General features: G+C 38.1%; 2 protein-coding genes across 13 annotated transcripts in view; one reads left to right on the forward strand and one right to left on the reverse strand.

The window, feature by feature from the left end:
* The window catches only part of tspan9a (tetraspanin 9a), a 169,030-nt gene extending 162,712 nt beyond the window's left edge, over nt 1–6,318 (forward strand). For 5 of the 6 annotated variants that reach the window (XM_057347715.1, XM_057347718.1, XM_057347714.1 and 2 more), the window contains one exon: nt 1,427–6,316. In XM_057347715.1, the coding sequence (XP_057203698.1) occupies nt 1,427–1,498 (72 nt within the window). In that variant the 3' untranslated portion in view covers nt 1,499–6,316. Of the gene's footprint in view, nt 1–1,426 lie in introns of all 6 variants that reach the window. The other variant, XM_057347713.1, reaches the window with a different exon arrangement.
* Nucleotides 1–17,613, reverse strand: part of ttc38 (tetratricopeptide repeat domain 38) — a 114,043-nt gene that overhangs the window by 88,695 nt on the left and 7,735 nt on the right. For 4 of the 7 annotated variants that reach the window (XR_008963991.1, XR_008963992.1, XR_008963990.1 and 1 more), the window contains exon 14: nt 10,504–10,581. Coding sequence is in view for 2 of the 7 variants with exons in the window: in XM_057347711.1 (XP_057203694.1) it covers nt 17,452–17,539 (88 nt within the window). In the remaining 5 variants the exon portion in view is untranslated. Of the gene's footprint in view, nt 1–6,617; nt 8,738–10,503; nt 10,582–13,513; nt 17,540–17,613 lie in introns of those variants that run through there. The other 3 variants (XR_008963993.1, XM_057347711.1, XM_057347712.1) reach the window with 3 other exon arrangements.

The following is a 17,613-nucleotide window of genomic DNA, read 5'->3' on the forward strand; positions in this document are numbered from 1 at the left end:
TTTTTTCTGCAGAAGAAGATATTTTGAAGAATGTTGGTAACCAAACAATAGTGGTAACCATTCACTTCTATTGTATGGACACAAAACCAATGCAAGTCAATGTGTACCGCCATTGATCGGTTACCGACATTCTACATAATATCTTCTTTTGTGCTCTGTAGAAAAAAATGAATCATACGTTATTTGGGCAAACTATTCCTTTATTTTTAAAAGACAGTTATACCTTTTAAAAGTATAATTTTACAACTTCACTTTTTTACGTGACCATCAATGTCTAAGTCAGTCTTAAAGGGATAGTTCCTCTTCAAAACAAAAATTCTGCCATTATTTACACGCCCTCTTTTCAATTCAAGCCTGTATGGCTTTTTTTCTTCAGCAAAACACAAAAGAAGATATTTAGAAAAATGTTGGTAACAGAAAACCGTCGGTCCCCATTGACTTGCATTGGTTTTGTGTCCATACCATAGAGGTCAATGGGGACCGACGGTTTTTGGTTACCAACATTTTTCTAAATATCTTCTTTTGTGTTTTGCAGTAGAAAGAAAATCACGCAGGTTTAAAATGACAGCAGGGTGAGTAAATGATGACAGAATTTTGAACTATTCCTTTATTTACAATGCAAAACAGTGGGAGAGATAAATAAATAAATGTTGTAAGAAAAGATTACTATATCCATGTACCACAGTGTTTACATGGTACTTCAGGGTACTTCATCCATGACGAACCATCATAGTACCTACCAAAAAAATCTATGTAATACCACATTACTGTTGTTGTTAGCAACCATAACGTTCTCATCTCAAGAACAAATGGATTGTGAACCTCTGTGCGTCAGTCGTGTCTCGAGGCCAAGACATCACTGGCGTCCTCACATTAAAGTCTGAGACAACACATGCGTGATACCTCTAAATCCACACATACACAGAGTCTTTCTGCTCATGAAAGCTGTGGCTGCAGCTTTAAGATAATAACTGTGGAATGTGGACCACTGTTGTGCGTTTGATGTATCAGGATGTATCTAAAAATGAACTTCAAAGAGGCGGCATATTTACAGCGCATTTTGTTTACCTCCGTGACGCTATGATCTACTTCCTCAGAAAATGATTTCGTCTGGCGATGGGTGTGAATCCTATTTTTCCTCAGGAATTGATATTTTGGAGCCTGTCTCCTGGGCTGTAAATGCCATGTGGCCAATCAGGAGGATTGCAGAAATACTCCAAATGTGTGGCTTTCTTTAAAAGAAAGATACTTTTTGCATTTAAAATAGTGTTTTACCAACGGAGGCAACCCGGGCCGTGTTAACCAACCAATTCTTAACCCATTCAATTTCCCAGTGTTCCAATATGCGATCATTTTCCAGTCCATCCGTGTTGAGCGATATGTAGCTTTTATCTCTTTTTCATACATTTGAACGTTGTCATTTCAGCTCCTGGGCATGGCTTTTTCCATGACGCTCTTCCATCAGATCCACAGAAGCGGGAAGAAATACGACGCCTGACGAGGCCGCCGCTCGAGGGAGGAGCCCTGCTGCATTATGGGACAGACTCTGGAGGACAGCTCTTGCATATCCTCCTCTTGTATCTAACTTCCGACCCGTTTTCCCATTAACTCCCGAGCTCCTCACACCATACCATCCTGTAAAGACCTCAGCCACGGTCACTCTCTCCTCCGCTCTTTCCCCCCTCCACTCATCTGCCAAAGAGACCCGGGGACAAGGAGGAACGAGAGGACCGGCATCCTTCCCATGAGGCCTCTAACTGACTTTCTCCCTCCATCTCCTCTAGAACCTTCATTTTATGCTTGAACTAACTATAGTTTGCAGAAAGGAGACGAGGTCTGCGTGGCTTTACTAATACGTAAACCCCCCCTGCCCTGCGAGGACGACGTGAGACTGGTAGTTCAGAAACTTTCAGGGTGTGATGAACTGAAAGGCATTGTCATCGTCCCTGTCTGCAGTGTAAATGACAAACAGCTTCATTTTTAGCACGTTTAGCAGTTTTATACCAGACGGAGATCTTGTCATTTTAGCAACTTTTTCTTTTTACAAGTGACTTTTCCCCAATCCTGTCGATATCATTTTCACAACCGAGACGCTGACTTGAGCGAGATACAGAAGGAAATCCAGTTTGCTTTGGATGGTCAGAGATTGTGTGCGTTGTTTTTTCTTGTGTGTGAAGGTTTGTGATTGGACATTTGAGAGGGCATTGAAAAGTGCTGAACGATTGAGACCTAATGTCAGTATTATGAATGGGAAGTCACCTTATGCAGACTGTCAGGTTACCCAGGCAAGTACTGATGGTACCCAATACCTGCAAAAATGTTGTCAACCAGTAAAAGGTCCGTTTTTATAGAGAGAAGCGGTGGAAGGAATGTGTGCCAAGCATTTCAAAAGGGCAGATCTTTGTGAATTTGACCACCCAAATAATCATTAAGACACAGCATCTTTCCTCTTTTCAGAGTTAATGCATGTCACCGAAAGTCCCTGGCAGAGGTGTTCACTACAAAGTGCACATTAGAATAAGGTACAGCAGAGATGGTTGTATTTATGAGAATTGTATTAAAACGCTATTTGGTTTTGCACAAGTTTCAATTGTGAATGTTCGCTACAGTTTTCCTCGAGCATATTTTTGTCAAGCTGTCCAGAATGACTCAATTAGCGGACTGGCTTGCGCAACTGTATTTCCCAACATCCTTTGTTGACGACACGAAAATGGCGGTCGTGATAAAAATACCCAGATTATAGACCTAGTGCACATGCTCGTGTATTGCCTTAGCACTAAATAAAACTAAGCTGCTGTCATAAGTAGGAACTTCCCATGAGGACTTGGAGGCAGAACATTAAACCTCAATTAATCACCAGAACTAATAAAAATATAAAACGACACAATTTGATAAATTAGGACAAGCGCAGTCAAGCCATGAGTGCTGAACAAAAATGATTGTACAACTTGTGTAAGTTTGTGGAGCGCAATCCACCCTCCATAATTCATTTTGAGAAAAACAGCCCGCTGCGTTTCTGTTTCCGCACACCTCAGCTTTATCGCCTCTGCTCTTCTTCACCTTATTTTCTCTCTCCATCTGCTTTCACTTCTCGAGCATCGGGCTAGAACGCTTTGTGTTCTCTAACATTCCTGCTGAATGAGGCGTTAATGCGTCTGTATCACATGCCCTGATGGGACTTGCTTTAAGATGCGTCTTGATGAAGGTGTTTTGAAGCGAAAGCCGACAGTTTGGAGGGTCTAAAGTCATGTAGCTGTAGATCAGGGCGTGATGATGGCTGTCAGTGGCCAGTATAAGTGGGGTCATCTGATGGGCTCTCATCTAGACTGTCACGGAGACGCATGCCTTCTGTTTAACCTTCTCTCTGTGTGTGTGTGTGTGTGTTTCATTTGAGTGTCAGAGAGACGTAAAGGGAAAAATAATAACAGCTCTCATCCCGTCAGGCACTAACTGTCACGCTATCTTTCGGTTTACTGTGCTTTAGAAAAATTGCTGTGTATTAAGAACCAGTCGGGACCAGAAGCGACAGCTGCTTCTGATGGTTATCCTCTCTCGGTGGTTAAACTGAGAGTAAAGAGTACATCAGGTTCTGCTGTGATTGAGTAAAGGAACTCTCTCACTGTATGTTGCCGCTTTAAGAGACCCCCATAGTTATTATTACCAGATCAGAGAAGGTGAAATACTTGGAAAGAAACGACACATTCGATCTCACTCACATGATGCCAGCAAGCACACAACAGTTCCAAATCTTTATAGACGGTTTCATCTTAACAACATAAACAAACGTTACTACAAATTTCAACAAATCGTTTATTTAATACACTTATTATACAGTAAAATAATAATACAAATTAATATGAACATAAATTAAATAAAATAAAAATAGTTATATTATTAGACACTAGACAAACACAAACCGGAAGTTAACTGGGGGGTCAGGCGCGCGCGCGTCCGATGAAACGGTCTATACATTTCTTTGTTCTGATGAGCACAGAGAAAGATGTTTGGAAGAATTCTTGTAACCGAACAGTTCTTGGCCACCATCGACTAGCATAGGAAAAATTGCTTTATAAATGTCTTAGTTCTGTCGAACACAAAAGAAGATATTTTGAAGAATGTAGGAAAGCAAACAGTTCTGGGGCACCATTGTATGGTTTTGTACTGTGGGAGTCAATGGCGGCCAAGAACTGTTTGGTTACAAGCATTCTTCCAAATATCTTTCTCTGTGTTCATCAGAACAAAGAAATTTACACAGATTTGGGACAACTGACGGCATTTTTATTTTTGGATGAACTGTTTCTTTAAAGTCAAAATCAAAGGAAATCTGATCCTATTTACTTCGTACAGGCAGATTCGTCAGTGTTATACAATGGAAATGCATCATATTAGAGGAGTAAACTAGGTTGCGAATGCCGTTGCATGTTGACCTTAAGGAATCTGTTAAATATGACCGTCAATCAGTCTTGCAAATTGATAAGCAAATAGAAATAAAGCAGCCGCAGTCAACATTATGAGCATCAGTAATGGAAATGTGTTTGTGTTACACCTGGCCGTCTGGCTTCAAACCAGTTTCCTCTGAAGAACACCGTGGAGTTAACTAAGGGCTTTTAACGCTTTTATCAAACTGAATCACTGAACTTAGACTGCAAAGTGAAATTTGTGAACTATGTTGACATGAAAGCTTTCCGAGGTCAGGCGCTGTTTAAAAGTTTGGAACTGTTTGTTTGGTCCTCGCTCCTATGGTTTTAATTTGTAAAGATTTCTCTTTAAAAAAATCCAAATCACTCTTTTAACCGCACACTAGATACCCACGTAAATACTCACTTTCCTTTCATCCGTTCGAGCTGTTATTGGCTTCCACCATGTGAACCTGAATTTGTCAGATGCTTTATACGTGCAGCAGATAAAGTGTACAATGACACTATGATGAAAAACAACCATCGATGGGTTGAGGGTAGCGCTTTTATTATGTTTCATTATTTTTTCCCATGTTTTTGCACTGTGTGTCAAGCTTAATGCATGTAAACAATTTTACTACAAATCATCTCATGACTGTACCATTGCAAATATGTTTGACATTAGGGCATACTGTATCTGTTGTGTAACATGGTATGAGCGGTTTGGTGTATCTATTTTTAATGTGTCCGTCAAATTTCTGAAGGTGCGAGGGTAATTGCCTAAATGATAAATGCCTGTTTTTTCACTCGAGGGTCGTGATGTCGTTTTTGTGTTATCTTTCTTTTTTGTACATTGTTCATTGTTGCAAGTTGTCATTGTTTGTTTGTCAGATATTTTGTTACAATAAGGCTATGTTAAGCATTGTTTTTCTTAACTTTTTACTTCTTTTTTTTTTGACTGTCCTAATGTCCTTACATCTGTTGGTTTTTCATAATGGAACTGGCAAATGTGGTAAAATATTTAGCGCGCAGTACATCACATGCACATTTAAATTCACGTTAACAACCACAATTCAGATTTTTTTATTTGAAGTTAATTAATAATGCATTGTCTACAGCTAAGCCCATTTTCTGACAGGTATTTTCTCTTCCCGTCTGTCCCATTGAAGATGTCTCCGATCATAATGGAAAAATCTCCAGAACATCACGATGCTTGCACATCTGTTTTATCTGATTATATTGTTTGATATCATTTTGTACCCATTTATTGTCATTTAATTTTACATACTTCAGTTGTTTAATAGTTATTTTTTGTACCTGTTCGTTCAAGAACTTAAGTTGTCGGTCTGAATTCTGATATTTTATTTTTGACGGTGTTGCGTGAAAGCGCAATTTTAATTGGCTGATCTGAGTGACCACATCAACGAACTGAATTTTCTTTTACAAATCGACACTGCCATAAAACAATTTAGGAATTTAGATTGCTTGGGGATGGAAAGGGATCTAAAAAGTAACAGATTTCTGTCATTTCTGCCCTATCGGTATTTTTGTACTGCCATCTTAACCACCGCCAGTAAGCTGCATATACAAGCTGTTAAAACGTATGCTCTTGAGTGACGTGTTTTACTGTAGTGTCCTGGTGAGTGGCGGTTGTCAGATATCTTGTGAACCCAGATTTGTCCTGTGGAGTATTTTGCTACATGTAAAGCACTATAAATATATTAGGTGGTGCACTAAATTACATTCTTTAAATCCTACTATTTTTTAAATAAAGGAAAGTGTGTTGCCAAACTCCCTGTCACCTTTTCTTATCATTTTTGATACAAGCTATTTAACATCTTTTTAAATGCTTAAGAACTGTACCAAAGTATATATAGTAGTTCACTGTCTAAAGTAGCCATATAATAAAATATTAGCTTTTTCAGATTTAAAGGGACAGTTCACCCAAAAACCAAAATTCTGTCATCATTTCCAAATCTGTATACAATTCTTTGTTCTGATGAACACGGAGAAAGCTATTTGGAAGAATGCTTGTAACCAAACAGTTCTTGGCCACCATTGACCACCATAGTCAAAAGTTCCCCAGAACGATTTGCTTTCTCACATTCTTCAAAATACCTTCTTTTGTGTTCAACAGAACAAAGAAATTTATAAAGCAATTTTTCCTACTCTGGCAGTCAATAGTGGCCAAGAACTGTTTGGTTACAAGCATTCTTGCAAATATCTTTCTCTGTGTTCATCAGAACAAAGAAATGTATACAGAACAACTTGAAGGTGACTAAATGAATACAAAATTTTCACGTTCGGGTGAAGAAAACAAGAAAGTGGCTTCAGATAATATGCAGCTTATTTTAAATTCAATTTATGAAATGTTTCGATGTCTTAATTCATGTAAAATCTCAGTTTACATTCTAAACACAGTACAATACAGATTTATAGAATAATAACGAAGCTATCTATTATATGTCACAATTTGTATATTAAAGCCTTCCTGAAGCTGACCAAAAACAACCATGGTGCAGAATGTTTTGTATCATGGCTATAAAATAAAATAAGGTCAAGCTTCATGAGCCCTGCTTTGGTCAGATCTATAGCCTTTTGGTCTGCATAGTTTGAAAACTACTTATAGATAGACTACACTGAATCCATTATACAAGCCACTGAATTACTTGGTTCTCATGTAAAACACTTGGAGGGATTTACTTCCTGCAACTTTCGAGGAAGTCTTTTAGGGTCTGCAATTAGAGTTGACCCCATTGATTGTCTCTTCAACTCTTCTGAATGAAGCGTTCACTGGCATTTATAGACAACAGAGCTTAGGAAAGGCTGTTAGACAACTAGCAAACCTCCTGAAAGTGCAGTTTCTTGATGGGTCATTTATATTTAGAACTCCATTCCAGCAGAAGAGCAATCGCGGTGCCCTGCTTTCATGGTCCTTGATCTACCGAGAGTCTTGCAACAGCAGCGCAGCAAATGAAGTCATCACTTTGAACCGGAGAGCGAGCAGGTGACAGTCTGATATGAGGTATCACATTCTCTCACTCCACAGATATCTGCCATCACCTGTCGCTTAGTTAACCCTTACAGAAAAACTCTTTCTTTAGATTTTGAAACAATTGTTGGCAATTGGTAATAAAAATAGAAAGCGGTATTTGATATTGCTATTTTTTATAAAACATCATATTCACAATCATTCTGTACAACAGCACTCTTGTTTGTGATCCTAACAAAAGAAGTTTACTAATCACACACTTAAAAACTTCTTTTAAACTACATATATACAGTAAGTATAAAGGCCATTGCACATTGAGGCCGAAATTTGCGTCCGAAATTTACGCACGTTAAAAAACAAAATTCGACCTCACGTTGTGTCACTGCCTCCGATATTTTCGTCTGTCATAAAAATTCAGACTGGGTTCGATTTTCTGCACGTTTCGCATCCGTAGCAAGCATTTTGAGAGACACCGTACAAACGAGCGCCAAATACGAAAAAACGCACACGAAAATTTCGGACTGTATGTGCAAAGACCTTAAGAACTAAACTAGAGTTTAGTTTAAGAACTTAACTAGAGTATACAGTTCTTCACAGTGTACTTTCATAAACTAAAAAACAAACATTTTATAGGCTATAACTTTTTTGGGGCGTGCTTTTGAGTATTCACTGTCAAAATAGACCGGCAGGTGAGCCTTAACAGGACAGAAATGTTTTCTTTTGTCATTTCCTGTTCTTCTTCAGCTTTTTATTCTGGCTAAGTGAAGCACACCAACTCCAAATGGGTTTTTGGGGAAAAGTGAATTTCAGAACATAAGCTTTTTGGCCAGCTTTGAAATGAATAAAACATAAGTGCGTATAATTTAGTCTTTTACCAGACTAGCTGTTGCAATTTTGCTGCAACTGTAATGTTTTCCTTTCACATCCGTCACTGATCAACACAACTCTTGTTTTCAAAGCACTCTATCTGCATACAATTTGGAAGGAATTTTATAACTACGAAAAGAGTCAAAACATCCCTCTGTAAATCCAACTGCATATGATGCTGCAGATGGTCTGAATCTCAGAAGAAATGCACAATCAAAACAAAAGCATCGGTGCTATTCATACTGTTTGTATTGTATATGTTATGAGTGCCGTGTGTTTATGATACAATCTGCCTTATTCAAGTGCAAACATTTCCAGATATTTTAATTACATTGGGATCAGTGCACATGTGGGGCAGCTGTCGAAACAAAATTTACATACAGTTCAATTCCAAAATCTGAAGGGAGGAGTTGTTTCAACTTCATCCGCTGCAGCGGTAGATTCATTTGAATGTTTCACGTGTTCACACTTTCTTGAAGTTCTTAATTGAAGTATCAGGAAAACAATTATTAACAATAACTTACTATAAAAAATATTTACTTTCAATTCTGGCAATGCCATCAACTTCAGTTTTACCAAACAAAATCAGTGTCAGCGTGAACGGCTCTTTTTTGGAGCATTGCTATATGGGGCTATCAGCTAAAGCTGAACAGTTTTATAAATCTTTAGGCACAAAAATCTAGCAAAAAAATAACTTTATACAGTTCAGTTTTGCTGTAAAAGCAGTCTTGATATACGGTGTGTGTGATCCGCAATTATTGTCATTGTGGAGAGTTGCAATGTGTTGTGCTGGGAATTTGACAGCATGACTCACAATCACGGCAACAGACTACTGCCAAATCACACTCAACCGATGTTTATGCACTGCAGACGGCCCTTTGAACCCAATGCAACAGCATCTATTAGTTTGTTGTAGCCTCATTGGACTGCTGCTGGGTTTTACAAAAATCCACACGGCTATAGTATGTGTAGTAGCTGTTTTTCACACGGCCTCAAACCAGCAATTAAACACTCATCTAATTTAATTTAGTTAATTTTAAATGCAAGCCAAGTATGTAAATACATGTTTATGGTCATACTGCAGAAGAGCGATCTGATGATTGAAACACTTTTATCAGGCTTGTAATGGAAGTTCAATGGCGTAATGTTGTTGCACTCGAACACTCACAAACATTTTTTTTGTCTGATGGCTAAAATATCATCAGCAATGCATTTGAATTTGCTATTGTGTGTTGAGCACTATAAAGTTAACTACAAAGTAACCATCAAATAATCACCGTTCAATGTAATGTGCAATATTAAAGTATTCTTTCTTTATTATTGTTGCAATTGGATATGGCAAGTTCAAAAACTCGTTAAAAAAAGTTCAAATCCTATTTTGAGTATTGATTTTTACCAAATAGATATGCATACTGTATGGGAGACAGGGGCTAGTTGTCACACAGAAATCAGAATAGTTGTAATTGTATTATTAGTAGTTCACCGTTTCCTTTTGCATTATTCAGTTTTATCTGTCGTGCTTTATCATTGTTTTACCGTTTTAAATTTGCATTGTAATAATTCACACAGAAAAGGTTACTGTTATTCAAGACATGTAGCTACAAACGCCAATGTTTGTTCCGAGGTATAAATGTAAATAGCTTTAGTAGCCAAGACTTTAGGGTATGTGCCTATGCAGTTTTCAAAAATAAACCTACCCTAATAAATATTCATAAGTGAGACAGCACTGGCAATTTTCTCCAACAAATAAAAATCTGATCATTTGAAGAGCTATTTAAACGGCAGTCAATGATCTTTTTGCTGTTATCACTTTCATTGTGATAACTGTGGTCATTTTCATTAGCTGTTCCTTTCCAGTTCTTTAGCCTTACCCTGGTATTTCTCATCCAAATGGCTATTGCAGTCTTGGGCTTCTTTTATTCTGAGCAGGCGGGCTTTCCCTTCGAAACTATAAATGTATAAACTATTTTAGTGCTCTACAGGCCTGACACATGATATGGGCTATCATATGAACTATATTTCATTGTTATGACTTTGCCACACTGAAGATTGTTAAAAGTAATAGTACCATTAGGCTAAAGTTGGGTTGAGTTTGAACTCTTTAATGAAAGTCGTCATTTCTCTACATAACGGCAAAATCTTGGAATAATTCGTCAATTTAATAACAACCCACCGTTCTCCCATTTACTTGTTAAACTGTTCATCTTTCCCGTAATTTAACAATAGTTTCCCCAATTGGACCCTTACCTCATTCTGTAAATGAATTCTTGAAGTTCTGCAGTCCACCGGAGCAGGTCCCATTGAGTCCGTTACCTCACCAGCAGACTGTCAAAGCACAGCACACTCGGTTAAACAGGGCAGTTTAACAACGTCACTTCAAGCATCTTTGCTACTTTATGATTAAAGAGCTTCGCCACATCAAAGTGGAACCAAATGTTCCGTTCCGAAGGAGCCGTTCTACGAGGCTTCCTCCTAATGACATTCAGAGGTGCTCAAACAAGCCGAAGTTAGAGGAACTGACACGGGAAAAGGAGAGAACCCAGGGGACTCCGAGAGCTAATTACCACACTAAAGCATATGTTATTAGAGCCGCCATATTGAATTAGAGCCGTCCAAAACTCTCCCGTAAGGCAATTACATATGCATATATAACCCCGATGTCAGTGCTGGATTTTAGGTGTATATAAATACTTTCTGCTGGACCATTTGAAGTCTCAGGCCACGAACCCTTTTCACAGACACTCTTGGGAAATTCGTGGAAAAAAGCCATTGTGCATTATCGAGATGACCCAGACCTTAGAAAGCAAATGGATTACATACAAAATAAGGTAAGGGCGTTATTTTACGTCAGACAAACATACAATCCTATGTCTACCATAGGAAGCAGTGCATTGCATTTCTTGCATCATTTACTTCAGGTGGCTTCTCTTTTTTTTGTAGTCATTCAAATAATATACAAATGATTCAAAGTGAATGTATAATAATGTCTAAAATAATGTCTCTTTTGCTCTGTGGTTATAATGTTTAACATGCATGATTCAGTTAGTGTTCTAGTACGGTACGGTGAAGTATTCCCCACTGCCTCTCCAGATGTTCTGCCTTCCTTTGTGTCCTCCTCACAATGAGAATTCTCACGGGTCCAGGCGACAGAACGTGAAAATGTGGTACGCGAGACGGAGTCTAAAAATATTCTCTCTCTTTCTTTCCGGCTGCTCATGCAGTTTGAATGCTGTGGCTGGAAGAACCACATGGACAGGTCCTGAAATCTCTACTGACCCAGTCCAACCTTTCTCCTGCTGCGCACCTACTGTATAACACAAATGCAACGCGCTTGCATATGAGATATTTAAATATGGATATGAGGTTTGCTGTGAGACAATCATATTGTTCAACCTTTTGTGCAGTCTGCGCATTGAAATTGCATTTTGCTTTCCAGATATGTTATTCATCCACTTTTGGTTAAACTGAATGTTTTACATTTAAACAGACTAAAGCATACATGCGATATTCCATATCCAAGTTATACAATATGGCAGGGCTGCCACCTCTCACGCATTTTTCTGTGGTGTGTAATAAAATTTGTGAAATAAATGTCTAAAAGCCTATCTGTACAGGAAGCCGCAGAGATGATGTGTTTTTGTAAGCCAACCCGGAAGTTAGCGCTGCAGTGGTTCCCTTGAACGAAAGCCTATGCATTTTCCCATAGACTTTTGGAAGATCGCAAAAAATAAGCTCTGTGATTAACAAAGGTTTATGATGTTTACACGTTTTGTATATCAAGACAATCTTTACCAATTAACACAACATTTGTTACTTTTGAAGCCAAAATACAATCGGCAGAGGTAAAAAGCTAACGCGATGCTATAAACAGACTATACTAAGGTCCCTTGATATCAACGTCACCACAACTCTTTCAAACTTTATCGAAAATGTGTTCCCTGGTAAGTAATTACTCCGTGAATGAATCCGCATCTATGTTTTAAGAGATTTGTGCCCATGTTGCATTATTTGTGAGCTTTATATGCGCGATGAGGTCTAACGTCCCCGCCAAAGTAAGTAGTAGCAACTTGTTAGCAACCGCCATTTTACGACACAATAAGGCTTTAAAAAATGTGTGTGTTTTATGTCATAGAATCAAACGTGAAAATATTTAGAGGTTTTGTTTACCACAGACCTCATTTCGGGCGATTTACCAAAAACTCATTCAAAAAACCAATAGACTTTGGAGTGATGGAACCGGAAGTCCTAAAATGCTAACTCGCTTCCGGGGTTTGAATACAAAAAATATGTCATCTCTGCGGCTCCCTATTTTGGTGCTGCAAACTTTTTTCCTCAGCAGTCTAGCAGTGGACCTCAATGTCAAAATAAGGTGGTCACTGGCCAATCAAATGTAAGAAGGCGAGAGTTACTGTTTACAGAGCCGTTGTGGTGTCAAATCAAAGAAGATAGTAAAGGTTCGAGTGCAACGCACGACGTTATTGGCTAAACATTCAAGATAGAGAATGTGAAGCTGATGTCACGCCCTATGTTGCATGTTGCAGTGGCGCCGCCATCTTGGAAGGATCATGTACTCCGCTGCTATTATTGTTTTGATATGTACCGTTACTTGTTTTGTTTGATTAATGGAGAAATCGAAAGTGAAAGAACCAGGGGATTTTCCTGAATGACTCTGCGTAATGCTATTGCTGTTTATAACACAGAAAGACCGACCTACCATAGTTCCTAATCAAACAAGAAAAACAAAACACTGCATTGAACGCACTAGCAGCGATCCTCCCAAGATGGCGCAACATTCAACACGGCGTGACGTTGCTTCACATCCTCTATTTTACTTTTTTTAACAATAGAAATGTTGAGCAATAGTATCCACTGATGCAAACTACAAAAAAAATGTTTTAAATGGAAAATATTTATTAATAAAATATTATTTTATATATTTTACAATATTCATATAATTTACGTGATTCATGTAATGTAATTCGCAATTATCAGTGTGATCAGACAAGAGATTTCAGCATTTCATTAGGGATAAGATTAGGAATAAATGTGTACATAATAAACTGTGTGGCTTTGAAAGTCTGTTTATAGGTGGTGGTGCTACTACAAAAATTTGCAAATGCATCATTTAACAATAAATTCTAATTAACAGTTACATTTCAAGGTAAGAATGAAACTACAATGGTTACGTCTTAAGAGAAACAAATGTAAATTTTGTAATGTTATTTTAACTGAAATGAGACAACCTCGATGACGTTTGTAGTAGACAAAAGTGACTGCCGGAGGACGCAGCCTTCGAATTGAGACGCAGCTCTTGTCTGGTCTGTGCTCAAAATTTAAAGGGACAGTTCACCTAAAATTAGTGAAAGTAATGAAAGTATATCAACTCGTTTGACAATCACAATACTTCTAATGCAAGGTTTTTATGTTTTTTAAACAACTTTCCGCCATCCCATCTGCAGTTGGCAGCCCTGTTGTAGCTACACATTAGGACAACGTTATATTAGGCTATCGCTTTTCCTCCCATCAGCTAAACATAACTTTTGCAGATTTTGCAACAAAGTGCCATGAAAGATAAATTCAGAGCATTTATTCGACCTTCCGTTCTGTCCTGTCACTGTGCCAGCACTTGTAATGATGATGATGGCCTGTGCATCTAATGACCTCTTATAATCACATCAGCAACAGCTCAGTTAAATTAAACAGATCTGCTTTACCTAAAATATCAGTGATCCAAAGTTTGCATTTCAACAGTTGACAAAGAAGCAATACGAAAACAATTTTGAATTGTTTGCTGGAGTCCCGAGACGCTAAATGACGGAGCAATGCTATTTGTGTGACGGCCAAAGCAGCTGCTTGGCTCAAATGCTAAATGTGCGCTCCAATTCAATCCATAAGACCCGTTTAAATACTGATAAGATACTCCAAGAAAGCATAATTCACTGGTTTATAACAACTGCTTGGCAGACCTAAATATTACGTTAACATTCCGTTTATTAATTTAGCAAGGCTTATACAAAATGATTTGCAAATGAGGAAAGACCACAAGCAATGTGTCATAAGAACCAACAATAAATGTAGTACAAAATGCAAAGTTTAGAGTAAATATTATGTTCCCTTGACAAATGTCTTCAGTGATTGCTGGATAAACACTCTTTAGACAGGTCAATGTGGACAAAAAGCTGTTATTATAAACAAAAAAGAAATTGTCAAAATTAAAGATGCTGAGGGCGGATAGATTGTCTATACAGTATGTATACAGTAAGTGAAAATGTACTTGAACAGTTTTCAAACATAAGATTCAAACACATTGTTTGCTGTGAAATGAATGGGTTGTGAGTCATAATAACAGCTGTGAAGACTATGACACCGGCATCTGCTTGAGAAAAATTAAAATGACGCAACATTGACCTTTTCAGGGGACAGTATGCGTTTCAAGTTTTATTTGTCAACACGTAAGTATACTAGTTAAGAGTGTTATTTTTATTCAATTTTAACAGTTTTAGCCATCATTAATTTTCTGAATGCTAATGTTTTAGTTGTTTTCCAGTTACACGGATGACCCCTGATAACAAGAAATCAGTGTGCGAATTGAAAATGTGCTATTTAAAGTTACGATGTTCAGAAAAGTTTTATGTATTCCTGTCGCCCACCAGCGTCTGCAAACAAACAGATATACAGACAGTACTGAAAAGTACATTATCTGAAATAACCTTGACCTATACAGTGCTACATCTGTTGCCTACGAAACAACAGGGAATACAACAGCCTTAGACTGGCAGAAAGCATGTAACCAGCTAAAGTTCCAGCTCACTGACATGAGCCGTAGACTCATTGAAAAACTTAATATGCAGGCAAGTGAGAGGGTCCTGTAAGTCTGGGTGGGTTTTCCAATACTGCCAATGGGTTAGTTAATATGTTAACATGAGCAAAGGACAGATCAATAAAAGATCATTTTCAACAGAAATAATTCAAAAACGGATTCTACAAAATTACGAAAAAAGCATTTTAATGCAATTTTACATTAGTCCCATTTTAAAATACATACGTGTAGACTATGTGACTGTATTATAAAACATATATACTTTTTAAATGTATTGCAGTCTGATGACAATCCTATCATTATTTTTTACAGTTAACGCTAATGTAGATCTCACATAAAAATGTATTTTTATATCTATACTGTATTCTTTTACATCTATAATGTATCTATGCTGTATTTCATGAAATTCATATCCATACTGTATTTTTGTTGTCTTTACTGTCTGCTCTAAAATGCATTTTCTTTGCAACAAACTGTGAGAAAAGTGATAAAAATAAACATATCACATTTATTGTACATGTGCTTACTAATGGTGGCAGTGACATGGTTGTTGGTAAAGGGTTACGAAAAATGATGGTGAACTGCTCCCTTATCTCAGAAGTGCTGAGATGAAACAAACAGCTCCTGGCAATGCAGTCTATGACACGCCTGAAGTTAAAACATCACTGCCCCCTGCTGTGCTCACGACACACATGCTCCATCATCCACTCTCACTGTTTCACATCAACATCATGTGTGGCTTTGGTGTCCAGACCCCAAACTACCTGGAAGCCAACAACTCCATTCATCAGAGTCATAACATAGCTTAAATCTCATCTGTTGTTAGAGGGAGTGCTGGCGTTTGGTCTCGTTTTACCACAGGTAACATTCACCTGACTGAAAGCAATTGCTAATGATTTCTGTGTCGAATTGATGTCTTTCCAAATGTTGTCAGAATACAAATGAACGTTCTGGGTTCGAAACAAAAACTCCATCATCATCTGTGGCATGCTGTACCACACACTCATTCCAACATGTGCCTCAGTTTTGGAAAAACAAACACGAACCCCCTGGTATTCTTACGGTTTTCATTACACACACCATTTCAAACCATGAGCTATTTACCATTAAAGACAACAAAATTATTTTCTGTAGTGTGTTTTAGGCCTTATTCAAGAAGGATGTAATGGTGTTCTGTTGGTTCCCATCTGATCGATAACAGAACTCAACACAACCAGCACAAATCAACAGAGACCATTATAGCATCTGTTAAAAAAAATCAGAATTTCAGAGATGGTTTCTCCTATTTGAGATAACGCTGAAAAGATAAAGTAGCAATTGCAATATATTGGTATCATGTGGTGATGGTGTGCGGATTTGTTTTCAACAGGCTTTTTAAATTGGTAAATTATTAACTAACAACTTCATAAAAAAAAGTTAACAAGGTTTTGCTGGTAAACACAAAACAAGGTCAGCTCCACAGATAAAACCTAAATTACACAATCCCCATGACACAATAAGATGAATCGTTTTGTCCTTCTGAACCCACAAATTTACATCTAAAGGATTGTGATCTGCTTAAAAAACCCTGTGTATTGTTATCCGGTGCGAGCTGCATTTCCAGTCCTGAATTTTTCATAGTGTGGGTATGAAACTGAAATCACAACCCTCTGCACGCAGACTGCTTTTCTGTTTGATCCTCTGATTGCAGGCATTGCGGTGTCACAGATTCTCATTTCCGAGATCCAGAAAGAGATCCGTTCAGTGTGGTAGAGCAAGCAGACATTCATCTCCACCAGCGTTCATTCTACTACACCTGCAGCGCTCCCCGTACCAACCCACATACACCAGCGGTGCTTTTATCCTGCACCTTTCCCATCACATATTTCCAAAAGATTCATTTCACCTGCCTTGAGCCAGTTCTCCTTCTGCTTCAGTTTACATTTTGCTCCGTTGTTTGAAAAAAAAAATTGTGAAGCCTGCGGGAGCTTAGTTATTTCTTCATTACGAATTCATAAGTCTGGAGGCATATTTGTAAGCTCATTTTTAATGCACACAGCGTTGAATAATCATGGTCATTTGTTGCGAGTCAAGAGAATATATGTAAAAACTACTGGATGTGCTTTCCTGTGATAATGTGTAGTGCAAAATATCCATACAAAGCATCTCTTGCACATTTCATTTAAGTCTGGGAAGAAGTGTCTCAACTAACAGATGCCATTTGCTGCTGAAGGGAGTGTATTGAAACGATTTTGTTCTGTGCAAAATCTCCGGCTGTATTCAGGGACCGGCTCTCTGATCTCAAGTCTGCAGTTAAATTGGTAAAGAAAGGGGCCTGTAATTGAAAAGATAGAAAGCAGGCCCTGTTAAATATCTAAGGCATAGGGGCTCTGTATTTAAACGTGTAAGGCGTGAGCTCTCTGGATCAGACGGTCTGTAAGCGGCGAGTTTGGCCGCACTGCGTCTCTCTCAATCAGCATGCATCTAGGGACAGAAACACACAACACCTGCTTCCTCAGTAAGTGTCCAAGAAATCCCTACAGGATACAATAACTCCC

Source organism: Triplophysa rosa, linkage group LG12 (assembly GCF_024868665.1).
Source record: "Triplophysa rosa linkage group LG12, Trosa_1v2, whole genome shotgun sequence".
Classification (NCBI taxonomy): Eukaryota; Metazoa; Chordata; class Actinopteri; order Cypriniformes; family Nemacheilidae; genus Triplophysa; species Triplophysa rosa.